Genomic DNA, 22,224 nt, shown 5'->3' on the forward strand with positions numbered 1-22,224 from the left:
TGTAAAATGTTGTGTGAAACCAGTATATTGTAGATTTACACTGTGAACAACGTTTTGTCATTGAGGGTCTCAAAACAATTTGGGTTAAACCTGAACTTGCAGTTGTAAAGGTTCAATTTGTCATTTTTTTGCTTCCAGGAGCGTCAAACAGAACTGCTAAAATAATGTTGTCTCACTGTCCTGGAAATAGGAAATGTCTGGGAATTTCAAAAGTGTGATTTCCAGACCTGGAAAAGTCATGGAAATTAATTAAATCTTCCTGGTCATGAAAATAGTTATAGTCAATAATATGCATTTTTTTTTTTTATCAGTTCTAAAGTATTTTGGCTAGAAATACTTGAGGACAATGTCTATAAATTAAAACAAAAATGTTAATCTGGTCATCATTCATAACTGGGGACAATCATGCAAAATTGTGTTTAACAAAAATAAAAATGTCATCATCAGCCCCAGCTCCGAGAACAAGACTGCGAGCAGTTGTGGTGGACCCAGAGGTTGTGTTTGTGGCTGATCTGATGAAGGCCGATGCTCCTGCGCTGGTAGCCTCATTCCAGTGTGATTTTAGCCTGCTGTCTGAAGAAACCGGCCAGGCCATGAAGGCCAGCGTCAAAAGCCTCAAAGTGCTCGCCTGCCCCTTCATCAGGACGGAGGGTGACAAAGCCGTGACCACCGTATGTTTATTGATTCCTACTAATGTTTTTTTTTCTGTTTTAACTCTATTTTTACAACAGGAATAAAGTTTTATGTTTTTTGTTTTTTTCAAGAGGCACAGTGAAAATGTATTGCATGTTATGTAACTGCATTTGTCTCTATAATGATTTACAAACTATGAATTTGTATTTACTGCAGGTGCTGAGACCATGCTCTGTTGAACTTGAGACCAAAATGCCAGCCAATGCCCCATTAACTGGTTCTGTAACTGTAGAGGAGGTCATAGTAAAAGTGGGTGTTATCTGTTTGCCATATTGGTATCTTGTGAAATAACTAGAGGAACATATACAGTACACTACCATTCAATAGTTCGGGGTCGATACAATTTTGAATGTTTTTGAAAGAACTCTCTTATGCTCTTCAAGGCTGCATTTATTTATCAAATATACAGTAAAACAGTAATACTGTGAAATATTATTACAATTTAAAATAACTTTTTTTCTATTTTGTAATGTAATGTAAAATGTAATTTATTCCTGTGATGGAAAAGCTGAATTTTACAGTATTATTACTCCAGTCTTCAGTGTCACATGATTCTCCTGAAATCCTTCTGATACACTGATTTGTAGCTCAAGAAACATTTCTGCTGTTTAATATTTAATATTTTCTGCTGTTTAATTAATATTAATATTTGTGGTTTCTTTGATGATTCTTTGACGATTAGAAGTTCAAAATAATTCCGTTATTTTGTAACAATAGAAATGTCTTTACAGTCACATGTAATCAATTGAATGCACCCATGTGAATAACCGTATTGATTTCTTAAAAACAAAAAAATCGTAGTGACCCCAAACTTTTGGATGCTAGTGTATTTGCTCCCTAAACTGTAAAAGACTACACCTTTTTTGTGTGTGTACAAAGATGCTTTAACTGTATGTCAAGATTATGACATGTTCTTCTCTGTGTAAATATTTACAGTATTATGCAAATATCTTATGTTTCCATTACATATCATTTGAGTATTTCCTAATCTGTGTTGAACAAACCTGCTTTTTCTCCGTCTTGCTGTCTCAGATCTCTCCTATCATTCTTAACACTTTCATTACCATCACGGCGGCCATGGCTCCCAAACCTAAAGAAGAGCCGTCACAGCAGACGTCCGATGACTTGAACAGTCTCTGGTCTTTGATAAAAGTTGCTAATGCAAACTACTGGTTCCTTGGTGTGGACACGGCCTCCGAGGTCACTGAGAGCTTCCAGGATGTGGACAGCAGTAAGGACGGAGAGAGTTTTGGGATGAGCGTGAAGGTGGTGCAGGTCACGTTGGAGTCAGGCTTGGGGCATCGGACTGTTCCCTTGCTGCTTGCAGAATCATCGTTCACCGCTACTGCTCAGAACTGGTCGTCATTGCTTAGTGTTTCTGCAGATATGACACTGGAGGTGAATTACTTCAACGAGACTCATGCGGTATGGGAGCCACTGCTTGAGAGAGTGGACAATGGGAAACAGAGGTGGAAGCTAAAATTAGACGCAAGTAGAATTTCGCTTCTTTTTTCACTTCTGTGTTTAAACATGAATCCACGTTCCCACCTTATCAAATATCTTGAAGGTTGTTGTGTTAGTGATTATTTGTGTGTTTCTGTGTGTAGATGAAGAATAACCCTGTTCGAGATAAAAGTCCAGGTCCTGGGGAGGATTTTATTATGTTGCCAGACCCTCGCACAGCCATCACCATATGTTCCAAAGACACCATGAACATCACAGTGTCCAAGTGCTGCCTCGGTGTCTTCAACAACCTGGCTAAGGTAAACTAAAAGTGACATTAAATTCCTTTATAATGTTCCAAAAGATTTCCATTTCAAATAAATCATGTTTTTTTTTTTTTACTTTTCATTCATCCAACAATCCTGAAAAAAGTATCATAGTTTCTACAAATATTTTAAGTAGCACTACTGTTTTCAACATTGATAATAATAAGAAATGTTTCATGAACACCAAATCGGCATATTAGAATGATTTCTGAAGGATTATGTGACACTGAAGACTGGAGATGATGCTGAAAATTCAGCAGGAAATTTTATTTTATTTTAAAATATATTTAAATAGAAAACAGTTATTTTAAAATGTATAAGTATTTCACAATATTACTGTTTTACTGTATGTTTGTTAAATAAATGCAGCCTTGGTAAGAATAAAATACTTATTTCAGAAACATAAAAATAAAAAATCTTACCAACCCAAAACCTTTGAACAGTAGTGTATGCTAAGCATGTAAAAATTAAACTTGTTAATTTTTTTCTCTCTTGTCAGGCATTCTCCGAGAGCACAGCCTCCACTTTTGACCATTCTCTCAAGGAGAAATCCTCGTTCACCATTCGCAATTCATTAGGCATTCCTCTCATTGTTCAGCACAGCGCTAACCTGCGTTTGGTTGGCTCATCCACACTGGGAAAACTGCACGAATTGGCTGTGGATAAAAGTGTGGATTTAGACTATTCATCCTTTGAGCGTTCATCACGACTGTCCGCACTGCAGAGGCAGGAAAGCTGCTTATTCAATCTCAGCGTAGGTCAGTAACATGGATAATGTACACCTTGTAAACCATTCAAATGCCTACGGTTGCACCTCAAAACCTAGTAAGCTGCCTACCTAGATAGCATTTTGGGGCATAATATGCACTTAGAAAGTTCAAGCATGTCTAGGATGTCCAAAAATGCTGTCTTGGCAGGTCGCTCTCTAACTTTTGAACCATTTGACCATTTGTACTTAAGTTACCCATACAAGCATATAGGAAGTCAGATCTGTTTATTCTATTTGTTATATTACCCTTAAATAATTTTGATATTATCCTATAATATTTGAGATGGTGTAAAACTTTTTAGGTCATGAATACCCTAGCCCTAATCCTAATCATAAATGTCCTCTGTGCAGTTCCCTCAGGTTATAGCGAGATTTCAAATATCCCGTTGGGTAAGCCGGGCCGCAGGCTGTATAATGTCAGAGGACCCATGCAAATGGAAGCTGTGTCTGTGCTGCTTCAGATCGATGCCAGCGAGGGCAACAAGGTCATCACAGTGCGGTCCCCCCTACAGGTTCGTCTGCTCACTTTTACCTGCAGAGAGCGTACATCTGTCTCGATAAAGAAATAATCATTCATGAAAACGACCTTGTTAAAATCACAGTGACATTGATAGTTAACTGTATGTTAATTATGTGCTAACAGATAAAGAACCATTTCTCAGTGCCTTTTGCCATTCTGAAGTACTCTTCTGAACTTGGAGTGATGGTGAATGTAGGGGTTGCTGAGCCTGAGAAGGAGTGTCATGTTCCCCTAGAAGCTTACAGGTATGGGCTAAGTGTAACTGCCTACTTTGTTTCAGTGCATTTTTGAATTCACATGTTAAATATCTTGAGTGGCAACTGTAAAGAAGATCTTTGACTACATATCATGCATATTTACAATTCAATCACTATACCAGGGGTGTATTGTTTTCATGCACCAGGGGGCTTTAGATTACATTTACATATGAAATAGCCAATTAGAGAATATTAATCAAACTACATTTTTGACAAGAAAAAGAGAAGCAACATGCTGCTCTTAGCTGGATAACTTCAGATTTAATTATACATTTTTAGAGTACAAGGCGAACAAAAATACCTAAAAATAAGGTCCAAAACAACACATTAAAGAGTTCTGCAACCCTATCAAATAGCTAAAAATAGAATATATTAGAAATATACAAAATTATAAATGATCACAAACATTTCATAATTTTTTTGCATAATTTAGTATTAGTTTTAGTGTGTGCTTGACACCCCCGCAATATACTGTCAAATAAACCACCTGTACTTTTTTGTACTTTATAATGTAACTTTCTGTGCTTTATGTATTCCATCAGGAGTCAGCTGTTCTTGCTGCCTGTTGGTCCTTTAGAAGATCTGTATCGCGCGTCGTCCACATGCATCTCATGGAAGGAACAGGTGCACGTGAGCTCAGAGGTTCAAGCAATGCTGCAGTGCCCTGCCATAGACAGCAGCTTCCTGCCACTGGTGGTGAACACACTGGCCGTGCCTGATGACCTCAGCCACATCGCCAGCCACGGGGAAGGGGACTGGGACCCTGCTTATGTTATCCACCTGCACCCAGCTGTCACTGTAAAAAACCTGCTACCTTACTCAATACACTACCTGCTGGAGGTGCGCAATATTGCAGTTTCAATACACAAATGCTAAAATCCATTTGACATACACTACCATTTAAAAGTTTATGGTCAGTAAGATTTTTTTTTTTTTATGTTAAAAAGTCTCTTATGCTCACCAAGACTGCATTTATTTGATAAAAACTACAGTCATAACAGTTATATTGTGAAATATTATTACAATTTAAAATACCTTTTTCCTAATTTAATATATTTTTAAATGTCATTTATACATGTGATGGCAAAGCTGAATTTTCAGCAGTAATTACTCCAGTCATCAGTCACATTATTCTTCAGAAATCATTCTAATATGCTTATTTGGTGTTAATGAAACATTTGTTATTATTATCAATGTTGTTTGGAAACCATAATCCTTTTTTTTCCAGAATTCTTTGATGAATAGAAAGCTCAAAAGAACAGCCTTCGTTTGAAATAGAAATCTTTTGAATTATAAATCTCTATATTGTTACTCTTGATCAATTTAATTTGTCCTTGCTAAATAAAAATATAATTTAAAAAAATCATACTGACCCCAAACATTTGTGTATGACACGTTCATATTAAAAATCAGTATAATTTATTATCTATTTAATATCAGCCAACAGACATTAATTAACCTCATCACGTCTCTCATAGCGCTCTGCTGACATCTGTGAGCTTCAGGAGGGAAGTGCGGCGGATGTGCTGAATTCGAATGTTGGCGGTGAAATAATGGAACTTGCTTTGATCAAGTACCAAGGTCGCAACTGGAATGGGCGTATGAGGGTTAGCAGAGACATGCCTGAGTTCTTCTCCGTCTGCTTCACCTGCGACACCATAGAGGGACTGACCTTGGATGTGGGTGTGCATGTGTCTCACGTGAACAGCAAAATGATCCTCTCCATTTACAGTCCATACTGGATCATCAATAAGACGTCCCGCGTGCTGCAGTATCGTGCTGAGGATACCTGTGTGAAACACCCATCCGACTTCAGAGACGTCATTCTGTTCTCCTTTAAAAAGAAGAATATCTTCAGCAAAAATAAGGTTGGATTGTGCTCTTTGGCAGTGTTTGAACGATAAATCTGTACAGCTATTAGCCAAATCATGAAGAAAAATGTGTTTGGGCTGTCATGTTTGGAAAGCCATGTTTTACCTGTAGATTCCAATACAAAATGTTCAGATATTCCTTTCTAAATGTACATGCTGCTCTTCCTTTCAGGTGCAACTCTCTGTGTCCACCAGCTCCTGGTCTAATGGCTTCTCGCTGGACACTGTCGGCAGCTATGGATGTGTGCGCTGTCCAGACAAAGGCGGGGACTACCTGGTAAATGCTTTGAACATTTCAATTCAGCATGAAACGGTAGTTGCGATAATCTTTTCTTCCATTTTTTGTGACATATGTCCGAGTGAAACGGCTTTTCGAACAAGAAAAATGTAGAGCGGGACTTGATTTTGTCCATCTGGAATTGATTGGAGGAAAAAAAGTATATAATAATTAATAAATTTATAATTAATATTTATAATAAACACCACTATATTACATAAAAAAATAAGAATTGTCCATTTTGATTTCATGGTGAATAACTATCGTCAAAGAATTGTAATATTGGTGCATCTCTCTTATGTTTAATTATTTTCATGTTATGGCTGGTTAGAGATGCCCGATATAAAAAATCTATACACTCAAATACAACACTAAAAACTAAAATCAACATTTTTAAGTGCTACTGTACATGTGAATTTGTACATGTGGAAAATCTCATTTGATGTACCAGGTTGGGGTCAGCATCCAGATGAGCAGCTTTAATCTGACACGAATTGTTACCATGAGTCCCTTCTACACGCTGGTCAATAAGTCTTCGTTTGAGCTTGAGGTTGGAGAGGTGCAAAATAACAATGGTTTCAGCAACAAGTGGCACTACATCTCCTCCACTGAGGTCAGAGATGAATTCATCTTTTATCAAAGGCTCCAGTATGCACTCATTGTATTTGTGTTGACTGTACAATTGTGTGTGTTACAGTGTTTGCCTTTTTGGCCTGAGTCCAGCACAGGGAAGCTGTGTGCACGAGTTGTGGGATCTGAATCTATCTCCAAATCGTTCTTCTTCAGCAAGCAGGACAACGGGACTCTGCTGCGCATGGATCAGGTGAACATGCTCTGGATGTAAACGCGATGCTAAATATACGTTATTAAACCGTATTGAGCACCTAATTCTATTCTTCTTTTCCATCAGTATGGTGGCGTGATAGTGGATGTGAATATCTCAGACCACTCCACTGTCGTCAGCTTCACTGATTACTATGATGGAGCTGCACCTGCTTTGGTTGTGAACCACACGCCCGCAGCAACGGTCAACTTCAGACAGAGGTCTGACCGCTTTAATATTTGACTTCATATGACAGATGAATGAAAAGTCTGAATATGTCTGATGAATGTTAAATGTTGATATAAATATTAACTTTTGAGCTATGTTTACTTAATTGAGGAATACTTGAAGACTACATTCTGTTGTTTTAATTCAATTAAGCCAGTAGTAAAATAAAGACAAAAGAATAATTACAAACGAAACAAATGAATATAAACAAATAAAATACGTTTGTGGTTATACTTTTATGAAGCAAGGATGCATTAAATTGATCAAAAGTGAATCTATTTATATTGTTACAAAAATAAATATTTCTGTTTATCGAAGAATCCCTAAGAAAGCAGCTCATGTGTTTTAAAAATATAAAAATACAAAACAGTTGTTAAATTGTAATAATATTTTACAACATACTGTTTTACTGTATTTTTGATCAAATACAGTCTGTATTGTATAGTATATATACAGTGATAAATAATAATAAACTAAACAATATATTTATTGTACAACGAAAGATCGTTAAGATCTCATTTAAACTGTCTAATGCACAGATCCAATATATTTGACTTTTTTTTTTGTTTACCTGGCTGTTTACATACTGTACATTCAGTTAAAACAAACCAATCGAGACCAGGAATTTGATTAAGAAGTGCCTTTCACATGTTAACTGTGCACAAGTGCTCCTTTTTCGACTGTGGTACCAAAAGTACTGGTCGTTTTTTTTTACATCTGTATTCTCTTATCACTGTTTTGGAGTGTGTGGATGTTTCCTAACTCTAATCTGAGTCTGTGTCTCTGTGCTTGTGCAGAGGATGTGAGGAGTCTTGGGCACTGAGACCAGGTGAAGCTCAGCGTTTTGCATGGGACGATCCAGCAGGGGAGAGGAAGCTTTGCTGGAGCTGTCAAGACCACACTGGAGAACTGGACCTTGTCAAGGTTAGAGAAGGATTCTGGGTCAGTGAATCTGCTGATCGTCTTATGTTGCTGCTCATGTCATTCCCATGTTCTTGTCTTTAGGACGAGTGTGGGCAGTTTTCTTATAGCAGCTTAGTTCAGACTCACTGGGTGTCTTTCCTGGACGGCCGCCAGCGGGTGCTGATCTTCACAGAGGATGTCGGCATAGTCACAAAGGCACGGCAGGCGGAGGAGCTGGAGCAGTTCCAGCAGGAAGTCAACATCTCATTACAGAACCTGGGCCTGTCACTCATCAACAATGACATCAGGCAGGAGATTGCATACGTTGGCATCACCAGGTAAATAAACTCACACCCTGCATTCAGTACTGTTGTTGTAACACTAATCATTTAAAATGCTTCTAAGACTTTTAAAAGGGGAACATAAATGCCAGTTGACTGTCAAGGTGATTTTTGATGATGATTGAATTGTGTTTTTAAGTTCTGGTGTGGTTTGGGAGATGAGACCAAAGAACCGCTGGAAGTCCTTTAACAACAAGAACATCGGACTGTTGGAGAAAGCCTACCAGAACCACATCAGCAGCAAGAGTGAACCAGTCTGGACTAGACTGGAAACTGGCCTAGAGGTAATAAAGGACTTTACCAGGAAAACTTTGATTAATAAGATTGTTTATGTTGTTAGACTTTATAGTATTCTTTATTAAAACAGGTCAACTTTGGGAGATTGCCCATGTTGATGAGACAGCCATTTTCCTGCCAAATCAGGAGAAACTTCCTGCCTGGCATTCATGTTGAGTTGAAACAGTCGCCTCACCAGAGAAGTCTACGTGCACAGCTCTATTGGCTACAGGTAACACCCACACACAATGTACTTGTTGAATATCACACTTCCGTCGTTTTTGGCAGTCGTTCAGTTATTATGTTCACCATATATTTGTTCCAGGTGGATAATCAGCTGCCGGGAGCTATATTTCCCACTGTTTTTCATCCTGTTCCTCTTCCAAAATCTATTGTTCAAGACACAGGTACAAACACCAGCTATAAAGGCTGCATCTAAGCTAATACAGTTCTGAGTGGACATGAACACACCATATCCCTTTTATCTTTAGAGCCGAAGCCATTTATTGACGTGAGCGTCATCACAAGGTTTAATGAGCACAGCCAAGTCATGCAGTTTAAGTAAGTGATGGCACCCTGATTTACGTTTTTTTTTTACTTATTGTGTCACAGTCTCACATGTACTAATTCAAATCAATTAACCACATCGCATTCTTCTCTCTTGTGTGAAATTAGGGCTGGGTGATAAAATCTTAACGATAGTTTTCGCTATATATTTGCTTAGCAGCCATATCACCCTGTAGCCCAAGACTGGTTGCCCACTGAAGCTAAGCAGGGCTAATGGTGGGCATTCTGGCGCAGTATGGCTGCCGTCGCATCATCCGTGTGGATGCTGCACACTGGTGGGGGTTGAGGAGATTCCCCTTTCTATAAAAAGCGCTTTGGGTGCCTAGAAAAGCCCTATATAAATGTAACAAATTATTATTCTTTTTTTCATCATTATTAAAGAATCCAGATTTAGTTTTTTTCATGGTTTCCACAATTACTTTAAATTTTAATAATATTTCACAATATTACTGTTTTACTGTATTTTAAATTGAATACATGCAGCCTTGGTGAGCATAAGAGACTTCTTTCAAAAACATTAACATTTCTTACTGTCCCCAAATTTTTGAATGGAAATTTTTCAAATTTAAATACATTTTTTAAACTACGGTACATAATTACCTTACTTCCATGTGTTATTTCATAGTTTTTATTACTTTATTGTTATATTTAAGTAGAAAGAATGAGTAGATCCGAACCTTTGACTGGCAGTGCTTGTTTTTCTGTAGGTACTTTATGGCATTAGTACAGGAGATGGCAGTGAAGATCGATCAGGGTTTCTTGGGGGCAATCCTCAACCTGTTTACCCCAGCCATCGAGTCCCAGGATAGTAAAGAGAAGGTAACTGCTACATCCTCCTGCAGGTGTTCACATTCTATCACATAATGTTACTAGTGAAATTAATCCACAATGATCGCAGTGGTAAAAACTTCCTCCATCATTACATTCTTCTGTGTTTGTTTCACTGATGTGTGGCTTTATGAAATGTGAATGAAGAGGGGGCTGGAGATGTCAGTATGTGTTTCTCTGTGCTTCAGAATAAGCTGATAGAGAAGGATCTGCAGGCGCTGCAGGCTCAGCTGATGGAGAGCTCCATGACAGACACCTCGGGCCTGAGCTTCTTTGAGCATTTCCACATCTCCCCTATTAAAGTAATGAATCAGCACCACAGTCCACTTCAAAACACAGCACATGATCTCTTCAAGGTCGCTTGTCAACAACATTTTAAATAAGACCTTCTCCCTAGTTTCAGTCTTCCACATGCTACAGCATGATTGGACAGTGACACACTACTGTTTAATAGTTCGGGGTCGATACAGTTTTTAATGTTTTTGAAAGAAGACTCTTATGCTCACCTAGGCTGCATTTATCTATTAAATATACAGTAAAACAGTAATATTTTGAAATATTATTACTGTTATTTTAATGCATTTTAAAATGTAATTTATTCATGTAATTGCAAAGCTGAGTTTTCAACATCATTACTCCAGTCTTCAGTGTCACATCATCCTTCAGAAATTATACAAATATGCGGATTTTGTGTTCTCGAAAATTTTTGTATTATTATCAATGTTGAAAATATTTGTTCTTCATAATATTTTTGGGAAATTTAGATAAATTCCAGGATTCCTTGATAACTAGAAAGTTCAAAAGAATTTATTTGAAATAGACATCTTAAATATCTTTATCTTTACCTTTTATGCATTCTTTCTGAATTTCTTTTAAAAGGAATTTACTGACCCCAATCTTTTGACCAGTAGTGGAGTTTCATATGAATGATATTTATTCCCCTATTCCCCAATGTTTTCCCAGGTTAATGACGTGCTTGACTGTACTTTCATATGAAAGACTAAACTGAATCAACTGAATCTTACTTGTCTACCAGCATATGAATGATTTAATAATGAGAAATGATTGATACATTTCCTTGATGGGTAGCTGGATCAAACAAGTCATGTAATTGTTTGTTTAACGTGTGTGTGTGTGTGTGTGTGTGTGTGTAGCTGCATCTGAGTCTGTCTCTGGGCTCCAGTGGAGATGATTCTGAGCAGGGTGATATGGTGGCCATTCAGTCCGTCAACCTCCTGCTCAAAAGCATTGGTGCCACACTCACTGATGTAGATGATCTGATTTTCAAGTAAGGCTTTCAGATGTGCATGCACTCTAATACTGACTCATATGCCTCTTTGAAAGTACGATTCACTTAGGCATTGATTGATGTCTTTTTGTCTCGCTCTTTTTTTTCAGACTGGCTTACTTTGAGGTGAAATATCAGTTCTACCGGCGAGAGAAACTGATGTGGGCGGTGATCAGACACTACACTGAACAAGTGGGTGATCTAAATACACACTCATACTATGTCAGAGGTCGTTACATGAGCATACACTCTCTAACACTTACATTTTCACTTCATCAGTGCATCTGAAAGTCTTTTTCTCTCTCCTCATAGTTCTTGACGCAGATGTACGTGTTGGTTTTGGGTCTGGATGTTCTTGGAAATCCATTTGGCTTGATCCGAGGCTTATCAGAAGGAGTGGAGGCTTTCTTCTATGAGCCCATCCAGGTCTGACAAATGCTGTTAATTTATATGTTCATTCAGGTCTCGTCATTTAATTCAGTACACATGTGTGTTCTCTTTTAAATGCCAGGTATTTTAGGTATATTTATTTAAATCACCATTGCAGTGTCAGGTTTACAAGGTTATCAAGTTATGTTTTGTGTGGTCTGAGATTGGTTACATTTGTGCTGTTTGTTTGTGTGTGTAGGGGGCTGTTCAAGGACCTGAGGAATTTGCAGAAGGTTTTGTTATCGGTGTTCGAAGTTTGCTGGGCCACACAGTGGGTAAGGCACCTTGCTTTTCTCTCTAAAGCCTATATACTACTCACTGAGGATCCTTACTGCAGATTCTTGTTTTGTTTCTATCTTCCTAGGGGGCGCAGCTGGCATGGTGTCCCGTATAACAGGCTCTGTAGGTAAAGGCTTGGCTGCCATCACTATGGACAAAGAGTATCAGCAGAAGCGGAGGGAGGAAATGAACAGACCCACTAAGGACTTTGGAGAAAGTCTGGCTAAAGGAGGAAAGGGTTTCCTTAAGGTACTGAAGTTCCTGACTTCTATAAAATACATCCAAGAAAACATCCAATCATTTCACTTTCTATCTTTCCATTATATAACAAAGTTCCATTGTGGATAGCATGAATTGACTTCTGTCATGTTCTCCTTCAGGGAGTGGTTGGTGGAGTAACAGGAATTGTGACAAAACCGGTGGAAGGTATGGCAGTTTACTGCTGATGCATCACTTTTTCATCTTTTTCATCATCTATTTTTGTATTCAGTTTTGGCAAAAATATTTTCAAAAATAAATAGGTAAACAGTAACAATTTATTGGCCATTGAAAATACACAAGTACGGTATATAATGGCAACCACTCAACAGCAGAACCATGGACAAGAATATATAATATGTCATTTAATAATCTGTCATGGGTTTAGGTGCGAAGAAAGAAGGGGCTGCAGGCTTCTTCAAGGGCATTGGGAAAGGCCTGGTTGGAGTGGTGGCCAGACCTACAGGGGGCATCATAGACATGGCAAGCAGTACTTTTCAGGGCATTCAGAGGTGAGACACACATGAATTATACATCTATATACACGCATACAAACACACTGGTCAAAAGTTTGGGGTTAGTACGTTTGTTTTTACGGGGTTAGTACGAAGAAATTAACTTTTATTCAGCAAGGATGCAATAAATTGATCTAAAGTCACAGTAAAGATATTTATAACATCACAAAAGATTTCTATTTCAAATTAATGCTGTTTTCTTTCGAATCTCTATTCAATCAGATAATTTTTATTAAAACAAAAGAAAATCTTACGGACCACAAACTATTTAACTGTAGTGTATACATTCACAATTTCACATAGTTCCTATTTTCAAATGAAGATGTTTATTAAGCAATATTTGGAACCCAAGAACTGATATGGGACCACAAGCGGTTTGAAGGCTCACCCACATTTACTCATTGAGTGGAAGTCATGAGGCCACTTCCCCCTATCCTAAGTATAGCTTGGAAAACTTGTCTACTTCCTGCTATAGGACAGAGAGAATGTTTTGATGTATCATATTATGTAAGCGCAGATGTCATTGCACTCAAAATTTAAAAAAATATTTATATTATCTAAGCAATCTTTTAGAAGGGAGGAAGATATTGATGATGATATCCATTCCGAAAGGACAAGAAACATGTTTAATAATACAAAAAAAAAAAAAAGATATATACCATAGACTATCAATTAAGATGTATCTACTGTAATTGTGTCAGTGTCTTAATTTGTGTCTCTTGTATTTTATTGTCTTGTGCTTTTTTCTTTTCCCTTTTCTTCTTCTTTTTTTTCCTGAGTGTCAACTAATTTTGTGACTCTTTCTTTCATGTTTTTCATAAGTTAATTCCTGGATGTGTTTGTTCTTTTTAGTTCAGTGAGTATTTGGACACTCATGAGTGTATGTGTACAGATGTGCGTATGAAGGTCTGGATGACTGAAGCGTGAATGTATGTGTATTTATATGCCCATGTTACCCAGAGAGATGACAGTGAATGATCCCTCTGCATTCACTCAGTTGGGTTTGCTTGTTTCCTGAGTCCAAAAAAAATCGGCAGCATGAATTAATTTTTAATCTTACAGGGTGTGAATTGTTGAAAGGTAAGTATTGCATCTTGGGCAGCAAAGGATGTGAGCTGTAGCATTCTGCCCTAATCTACAGTTCAAGAATCCCCTTATAACTGGATTCATCAACATGTGCCTATTTTCCCATCATTGTAACATTTGCTTCTGATCTCCACACCCCTTTCTCTGGTGCATTTTCGGGCCAGTGGAAAGTCTGATGAGCAGAACAGCACAGACAGGAGCAGAGATAGTAGATAGAGGAGCGGAGGTACAGAAAAACGCGTATACTCACTTGTAACTATATTTAAGGGAAGTGGTCCTTTAAATAAAAAAATAGACACGTGTTTTTATATATAGTGTCTCAATAATCAAACCTAGTTAAAGGGGTAGTTCACCCAGAAATAAAGATGCTGTCATCATTTACTCACCATCATGTCATTCCAAACCTGTATGACACAAAAAAACAAAACAAATAAAATAGTGCTTTTTGTCATTTCAATGAAAGTCCAGTGCTGTTTTGGACCCAATTGACTTTCATTATATGGACAAAAAAAATCTTCTTTTGTGTTCTACGGAAGATAAAAGTAATGCAAGTTTGAAATGACATGGGGGTGAGTAAATGAGTTCCATTTTTTGGGGTGGACTTTGGGTCCCTCTCACTCTCCGACTGCTCTGCTTGTCAGAAGTCCACTGCACGAGCTCACTGCACTGCTGATGCACTGGGCGCAATAGCAAAAGAAACATTATGATTTCAAAGGCAGTCGATGACCAGGCTAACCAATCACATTTTTCACCCATTTCATTACTTCTGGCCTGAAAAGATGAGTTGGCAAATCTGTTGTGTTTTACGGTGTTCCCACCCCTGGCTTTTTCATGCCAAACCTTTCCCGACAAGCTGGAACAGCGATGCCCCCCCACCCCTCCAGTGATTTCTCTAGCTTATACGTTAAATCATCCATCCATTCGTTATGTTTTCCATAACGTGATCCGAACTGATCAACGCTAACTGTATGAACTAATCATATTGCCTTTCCATGCTCGCACTGTAGAAGTAACCAAAGGTGAGAGAGGGCTTAAGGAATCAGACACTGCACGCAATAGCACAAAGAAACTTTGTAGGTTGACGCTTTTTAAATGGCTCTTGAGATGCATTGCGTTTGTTCAAGGCTGTTCGGGCATGCTCAGATGAACTTTAATTGAGTAGATTCTGTTCACTAAGAATGACTCACCCGTTGCCCACACATTTTTACATGGATATAAAACCCGCTAGATCACAGGATGTTGTCTTTGTCAGACTTCTCTAAGATGCTGTTTCTGACTTGATTTGCAGGGTAGCAGAATCAACTGAGGAGGTGACCAAATTAAGGCCAGTGCGTCTCGTACAAGAGGACGGCATCATACGGCCCTACGACCAGCATGAGTCGGGGGGCTATGACCTCTTTCAGGTGAGGTCACCTGTCAACCCTAGTGACCAGGCTACTAAACCCCGATGAGAAGGATTTTATTCAGCATGACCCTCTGTTTTAATTTAACAACTACTAACAGCCAAATTGTTTTGAAGGATTGGAGTCAGTTTGACAGATTAAGGCAACACACTACAGGCTAAACCAATATTATTATTTTTTTTTCATGCACTGGTCAATTTTAAGGTTTTGGGGCTATTTCTCTTCATTACAATGTCTTCTTTCAGACTAGTGGGGAGAACAATCCATAAGTGTTTATTTTATCTATTTGTGTCTATGGATTTTGATTACAGTACATACCTTTTAAAGGCTGTTTTCTCAAAAAATATTTCTCATTCATTGTGCCAGAAATCACATGATAAAAAACATGTTAGCTTCTGTCTTCTGACGTTTGACAGTTTTTTTTAATTTATATATTGATAAAAAGAGATATCCAAAATCCACTCTATAAAAAACATTTAACTCTAATGTGTCAACAAAATAAATTTGAAACTGGTTTTATTCAATGTTCAGATTTTTTTTTTACCCTAGATGTCTTTTTTATGATGTTTAACTGTGATGTTTTGCCTTAAACTCAACCAAATTCCAAATCCTCTTGTAAAAATTCTAATTGTATTTATTGAAACTGACCTTAAACTCAAAAGTTGAACTGACTCCATCCCTGCTGTGAAGAAATTAATTCCTGTTTTAATATTTCATATTTTCTCTCTTCTCTGTCCTTTCCCAAATGCAGCCTGAGGAAATGTAAAATGGGAGTGGGAGATGGGTTTGGGACTATTATCTTAAAGATCCATGTTATGAAAAACTTTTAAGATATTGTTGCACTTAAATGAACCAAACTGGATATTCAGTGCTACATCCAGTCTAGCCTGGTGCACCTACAATGGAATGTCTCATTATTGAGTTTAGGAAATTACATAATATCCTAAGTCTGCATCTGAAGTTGTCTGTCTTGTACACCTTTAAAGCTTTGCTACTTTTCTTATCTAGAAAACTTTTTATTTTTATTTGTCTCTATTCATTTTGCCAAAAATAATTTCAGCATTATACCTCAAACATTTTATATTTTATTAGTTTTATATCACTATATCCTTTATTTCAATTTAATTTCCTAAATTTTAGAAAACAAGGTAGTTTTAAGACTTCAAAACCATATGATGGCAAACAATAATAGATTTTCCGAATTAATATTTAAATAATTATTGTATTTGTTTTGAATAGGATATGGAGCTGGCAAAGTTTGTCTATTTTTCTAAACTTCCTTTTCATTTCTTTAAACTTATGTCTGTAAATGCATTTCCATGCATCTGAACTGTGATAACAAAATGACAGTCTATATAAAATATATTTATTGACATAATGTTTATTCTTAATCATTGTGGATACATCAAATGCGCATATTAATATATGCAACCTCATTTATATGCAATAAATAAATAGGCATTTTACAGTGCATGTTGGAATTAATGTCTGATGTATTTTCCTATATACTTTATAGTATATTTATCTTATATACATAACACATGGTTCATAATTGTCATGTAATCATTTGTTTTAATGTGGCTTTACTGTGTTGTAATGGTGTTAACTGAAGATCTTGCTTGACTCCTGTGATTGACCTGGAATAAATCAATACTCCTCTTTGACATGAAACTATGATCATTTTATGCATTTCAGATGATTTATGATTTGTTGATTTGCAAATTATTCACATTGTTATTGCTACAAGAGTATACGCGCAGAGCCATAAAGCAGCGTGTGCCGTATTTTGTGTATAGTGCTGCATGAGTGTGTATGTTTTTCAGAGGTCTGAGATTAAACAGTTGGATGGAGAGATCTTCAGAGAACACTACGAGTACCCAGGGCACAGAAAAACAAACATCATTATCACCAACAGGTATTCCAACAACTGGAAAATGATGAAACAGTGACATTTTCCTCATTTTCTCTTTTCCATATGCTGTGTGTGTGTGTGTTGGTTTCTTTTTCATTCAGGAGAGTGATGTGTGTGAAGGAGATCGATGTGATTGGACATTTCAATAAAGAATGGGAATGTCAGTTTGAGAATTTCCAAAGGCCTCCAAGCGCAGAGGGAGGAGATTTGAAGATATATTACCGGGTACATAAATGCTACTTTTAGTATTAGCAGATACGGAATTACATTGATTGTAGATTGACAATTGTACAGGCTTTCTAACTGACATATGGTGTATAAATGATCATTGCTTGACAACAATCTTGATGTTGGTGCAGGAACAGAACAAAATGAACCTCATTAGGAAGGATGGACAGGCGCTAGTGAAAGTGATAAACATGAAAAATGCTGTCATGGCTGAGGTAAACATCACAGGTGTATGTTTTGTTTTGAAATTAAATCTGCTGTTAAAGTTTTGTTAGTTTTTAATTCATGTAATTTCATTAACGCGAAAATGACAAGCAAACTTTAAATGCCCAGTGTTGAATATGGCACTGGGCATTTTATATTTAGCGTGCTATTTCATAGATTTTAAGCTGTGATCAAGGTAGTTACACAGGTGTCACTGGTATTATCACTTTCAGGCTCACATTTGCTTTTACTTTGAGCAAAAGTACATAGCTATCAAAATGACTGCATTTCATTTTCTGTCAAGAACAAACTGGCCTCTCTGACCTCTTTTGCTTCACACTCCACAGAGTCTACGAAAAGGAATCGACAATGCCCAGTTTTCACGCAAGCAATATCAGATGGCAAGACAGAAATCTCAGCGCTTCATCAAAATGGGCAAAATTTAAATCAGTCGAACTACATAAACGTGTGGCCACATCTCCTAAGGTTATTATCCTGCCTTGCCTTCAAAGCATCAGTTACTGTATGTATGTATATGTTTTGGTTGTTTGGCAAATATATTAGTTGAACTCACTGAAGTTTTAAATGTATCTCTGAAATTTTGGAGTTAGCACTAGATCTAAGCACTAAGATCCTTTTGTTATCTTGTTTTGTTTGGTGTTTTGAAAACAAATATGGTAATAAAAAAGATAATTTTGTTAACTGCACTTGCTACAAAAAAAAAAAATCACTGCGATATACAACTGTAATGTGCAATGTGAAGCTTGTCCAGTTTAGCTCACTTACCTTGATCACAAATCCTGTCAGAAAAGAAGACAAAAAGCTGACATATATAGTACTCTCCTTTTCTTTTCTAGATCATCCTTCCACATGTGTTGTGTACATTTACTCAACAATGATGCATAAAATTGCTCTCCACTTAAAAATTATAACATTCAAATATTTTGTTTTCTTTTGTAATGTTTTACAGAACACATATGCCTCTTTTGTCCCTTGCACTACACTTGAAGACATAGTTTACTATGAGTGTAGAGAAAGTGTCATTAACCTCTCATGGTTCCATGTTTGTTTTGTAAGTAACCATGGCATTATTAAAGGGTGCGTGTCTATACAGCAAGGAAATATTGCACTGTATTCCACAGTTTTCCCACAATGATGTACAGTGAATGTAGTGTCAAAGCACCTGGCAATGGATCCTCTCCAAGTTATTCGGCTTCCTGGATGTGGGTGCAAGTGACCCCTATTGGCCTGGTGTGGGCAGGAAAGGATAGGTTGGTTATCCCATGCCCTCTGCAGTGGGTCTTTCCATGTCCTCCTATTTCCTATGCATCAGACATACGCCCACAGGTCAATGTTACAGCTGTAACAGCTAAAGACACCAAAAATGTCATAAATCTCCACTAATCCAATGCAAACACTAGGAATGTCAGGCTTTACATAAGAATTTCCTGATCTCATCAGCTTCTCTAGATATATAAGCTCTTTTTTTTAGAAGTATACTGTGTTATGTAACTGTGATCATGTCAACACAGCACAATAAAATTAGTATCTGATCTAGTACCAGTCTTAGACTGAACTCTATTATGAAAACTATGATTATGCCACTCTACGTGTAAACTATATTGCACGTTGATTGCACCTGGATACAACTTGAAGTGCATTTAGAGAAACGCATAATTAAATAATGAAAAAATGACATTTTTTCAAATGGGGAAGGGAGTGGATTTTCTTTTTGTACAAGTGTCAGTTAAAGGGCCTTTATAGAACAGAGGTTTTATGCAAAAGCCAAGACTTTGAACCATGTGTCTATTGAGAAGATATTGATATTTCTTTCTTTAAAAAAAAATCTAGGCTATACACGTTATTTAAACTAATGGTATATTGTCCATTACATAATGTACATACTTTTCATGATTAAAGTTGTTATTCTAATCTAGCAAATTAGCTGTTAATGCTGATGGAAATTCGGTCTAAATGTTGCCATTCACAATAGTAAAAATAAAAATACACTTTTAGAAACTCGAAAAGACTGTCAGCAGCAGGATACCTAATAAAATTTTGGGCTTGAAATAAATCTGTTGTTTGTCTTATATATTGTGTTTCTAGAATCTAGATAGCCTAAACTGCGCCTCGACTGGAACTGCATTCAGCGGAAGTACGTCAGCAGCATGTTCGCTCATCACATGTCAAGCATGCTGTCTGTCCTGTGCGTGTGTGCGAGAGAGGGAATTAAAGATAGGCCTACAAGTCTAGACGAGACAACCTTTGCTTTACTGAGTAAATACATATATTCACTAATAACCTGCATTTGACAAACAACTTCAAATTTCGACAACCGCAGAGAATTGTTAAATTATTGTCACAAAGAAAATATATAAATCACCCAAATTGAGCACAAATATTGACGACGTGCATCCATTCAATTGTCGATGTGAGCAGATTTACCTTTCAAAGATTATTATTAACTTGTATTATGAGTGAACAATCGTTCTGTTGAGTCGGATCTTTCAATGTACCAATTTGAACTAGTTCGTCGATCTATCGTTTCGAAATTAGTTTAATTAAATTGTACATAGGTAAAGTACAGGGTCAGGGACATATATTTTATTTATTTATTTATTGTAATGAGCATTTTTACTTGTTCAAAATGAATTTTATTGTTGTTTATTAAATGCAAATTATATTTGTTCGCCTATTTTAATTTTTGTATGCTGAGTCGTGGCTGCAAACTGAATTTTGTCGCAAGAAATGGCAATAAACTGCTATGTTAATAAAACTTGAACAAGTGAGCCACATATGGCTTTACTGGAATGTTTTTTGAGAGCATGTCAATAGTGTGTTTGGCGTGACCATGTCTCGCGCTCAACAGCGCTGTCTGTGGACAGAAGAGCCACACCCGCTCCCATGAACACTAACAGATCTGTCACACGCTTAAGTGCAATCCGAACCAAAAGACGATGTAAAACGAATCAGAATTGTTCTACAAAGTGATCCTATTGTAAAAGTAACTGAAAGCCGCAGATGAAGATGGAGTCTCCGCCAGAGTCCGTCACGGTGCCGCGCAAGAGCGCTTCTGAAGCGGGCGCTTCGGTGGAGGACAGCCCGGTGAAACAGGACAGCAAGGCTGAAACCGAGAAACCAGCTCCAGTTCGGCGGCAGAGTTGCTCAAGTACCAACAAGGGTAAGCTTGAAGAACAGAACCACCGCCTGCTTGTGGATTATTTTGCATTTTATTCAAGTTCACGGAGATCAAATTTTGAGTTTAATATAACATTAACAGGTTAACTCCAGTCCTTGCATGTGACCTGTTTCACATTAGCTCTGAATTTACAATGGATTAAACAGATTAAATATGTTATTTTTCATATATGTAGGCCTGGTGGTAGTTTAGCTAGCTCATGCACGCTTAGTGCAAATTGAACTAATGTGATACACATTTTGTAAGCGAGCCCAAACATACTGGCACCTTTCTGATTACTCACATGCTGCTTACTAGTTAATCAATGTTGTCATTTTTCACCTGTGTCTTCTTTATCTACTCCTGCTCTCATTGTGTATGTAGTCGATAGACAGCAGTGTGGCCGTGTCCATATGTTTCAGTTGGCTACTAATAATAATACACATTTGAATGCAACGTCTATTCCACTAAACGTTTTAGGTTACAGACGAGAGAATATTTGCATAGCGTGGTGATTTCTAGTGTGTAAATAAGCATAAAGCCGTTTTTTTTTTACATGGGACTGCCACACCCCTTTTGTATGTTTCTGATATAGGGATACAAGTCAAAGAAAGGTCGGTTAATGTGTCATTCGGTAGTACGGTCGACCGTTTAGTCGGAGCAGATTTCAGGTCCGCTTGGCTTTGGCAGTCGTGGCTGTGCTTTAAAACCTAGTGTAGCTTCCTAGCTTTGCAGCATTTTTGAGCTCCATATGCTACTATGTAGCCTTCAAGTGCTGTCTAAAATAGGCAGCTTATTTGGTATTGAGACGCCGCCCGTGTGTCTGGCAGGCGTTGCGCTGTGCTTGCGTGTGTGTGGAGCGCTGTTATGTAACAGGTTAAGTCACACACAGAAGGAGAGGATATGAAGGGATATTCTTTCTTTTTTTGTGCTCGTGTAAACAAATTGGGTTTCATGCTTGACTATTGCGGTTTTTAAATATGTAGCTCGCTGTAGTATTATTATTTTTTCTGTGTGTTGTTGACACGATTGCCTCGTTTTTTCTTCGCGGATACACGGTCGCGCTGTCCGGTTACGTAACTAAAGAACGGAGGCAGGTACGCTCATGGATCCGGCCTCTCGAGGAGTTTCAGTTGGACTCAGAAAAAAGGGTCTGACACTCCTAACCCGCTAACCTATATTTTCAAATGCTCCTGCTTGGTTAAGATAAATTTCTCTGATATTTGGCCAAATTATTTGCCTAGTAGGCCTATTGAAGAATAATTTAACTTGCGTGGATAACATAACATCGTGGTGAGGTTTAAATCATAGCAGGATTTAAA

At 37.5% G+C, this 22,224-nt stretch overlaps 2 protein-coding genes across 5 annotated transcripts in view; both read left to right on the forward strand.

Annotated features, from left to right (window-relative positions):
• Nucleotides 1–19,791, forward strand: part of vps13c (vacuolar protein sorting 13 homolog C) — a 51,012-nt gene extending 31,221 nt beyond the window's left edge. For 2 of the 3 annotated variants that reach the window (XM_079587389.1, XM_079587387.1), the window contains 34 exons: nucleotides 448–671; nucleotides 850–942; nucleotides 1,726–2,181; nucleotides 2,301–2,456; nucleotides 2,962–3,220; nucleotides 3,583–3,743; nucleotides 3,875–3,996; nucleotides 4,551–4,848; nucleotides 5,487–5,876; nucleotides 6,052–6,156; nucleotides 6,608–6,769; nucleotides 6,854–6,979; nucleotides 7,067–7,200; nucleotides 8,005–8,131; nucleotides 8,213–8,448; nucleotides 8,591–8,735; nucleotides 8,819–8,959; nucleotides 9,053–9,134; nucleotides 9,219–9,288; nucleotides 10,002–10,113; nucleotides 10,311–10,424; nucleotides 11,277–11,410; nucleotides 11,521–11,602; nucleotides 11,723–11,836; nucleotides 12,039–12,114; nucleotides 12,204–12,367; nucleotides 12,499–12,544; nucleotides 12,765–12,888; nucleotides 15,266–15,380; nucleotides 17,204–17,295; nucleotides 17,394–17,517; nucleotides 17,652–17,735; nucleotides 18,072–18,210; nucleotides 18,695–19,791. In XM_079587389.1, coding sequence (XP_079443515.1) covers nucleotides 448–671; nucleotides 850–942; nucleotides 1,726–2,181; nucleotides 2,301–2,456; nucleotides 2,962–3,220; nucleotides 3,583–3,743; nucleotides 3,875–3,996; nucleotides 4,551–4,848; nucleotides 5,487–5,876; nucleotides 6,052–6,156; nucleotides 6,608–6,769; nucleotides 6,854–6,979; nucleotides 7,067–7,200; nucleotides 8,005–8,131; nucleotides 8,213–8,448; nucleotides 8,591–8,735; nucleotides 8,819–8,959; nucleotides 9,053–9,134; nucleotides 9,219–9,288; nucleotides 10,002–10,113; nucleotides 10,311–10,424; nucleotides 11,277–11,410; nucleotides 11,521–11,602; nucleotides 11,723–11,836; nucleotides 12,039–12,114; nucleotides 12,204–12,367; nucleotides 12,499–12,544; nucleotides 12,765–12,888; nucleotides 15,266–15,380; nucleotides 17,204–17,295; nucleotides 17,394–17,517; nucleotides 17,652–17,735; nucleotides 18,072–18,170 — 4,967 coding nt within the window. In that variant the 3' untranslated portion in view covers nucleotides 18,171–18,210; nucleotides 18,695–19,791. Of the gene's footprint in view, nucleotides 1–447; nucleotides 672–849; nucleotides 943–1,725; nucleotides 2,182–2,300; nucleotides 2,457–2,961; nucleotides 3,221–3,582; nucleotides 3,744–3,874; nucleotides 3,997–4,550; nucleotides 4,849–5,486; nucleotides 5,877–6,051; nucleotides 6,157–6,607; nucleotides 6,770–6,853; nucleotides 6,980–7,066; nucleotides 7,201–8,004; nucleotides 8,132–8,212; nucleotides 8,449–8,590; nucleotides 8,736–8,818; nucleotides 8,960–9,052; nucleotides 9,135–9,218; nucleotides 9,289–10,001; nucleotides 10,114–10,310; nucleotides 10,425–11,276; nucleotides 11,411–11,520; nucleotides 11,603–11,722; nucleotides 11,837–12,038; nucleotides 12,115–12,203; nucleotides 12,368–12,498; nucleotides 12,545–12,764; nucleotides 12,889–15,265; nucleotides 15,381–17,203; nucleotides 17,296–17,393; nucleotides 17,518–17,651; nucleotides 17,736–18,071; nucleotides 18,298–18,694 lie in introns of those variants that run through there. The other variant, XM_079587388.1, reaches the window with a different exon arrangement.
• Nucleotides 19,792–19,839: 48 nt separating this feature from the next.
• rorab (RAR-related orphan receptor A, paralog b) overlaps nucleotides 19,840–22,224 on the forward strand; it is a 49,873-nt gene continuing 47,488 nt past the window's right edge. Inside the window, exon 1 of one of the 2 annotated variants that reach the window (XM_079587490.1) lies at nucleotides 19,840–20,905. In XM_079587490.1, coding sequence (XP_079443616.1) covers nucleotides 20,746–20,905 — 160 coding nt within the window. In that variant the 5' untranslated portion in view covers nucleotides 19,840–20,745. The remainder of the gene's footprint in view (nucleotides 20,906–22,224) is intronic. The other variant, XM_079587491.1, reaches the window with a different exon arrangement.

This window comes from Phoxinus phoxinus (genome assembly GCF_949152265.1).
Source record: "Phoxinus phoxinus genome assembly, chromosome: 2".
Lineage (NCBI taxonomy): Eukaryota > Metazoa > Chordata > Actinopteri > Cypriniformes > Leuciscidae > Phoxinus > Phoxinus phoxinus.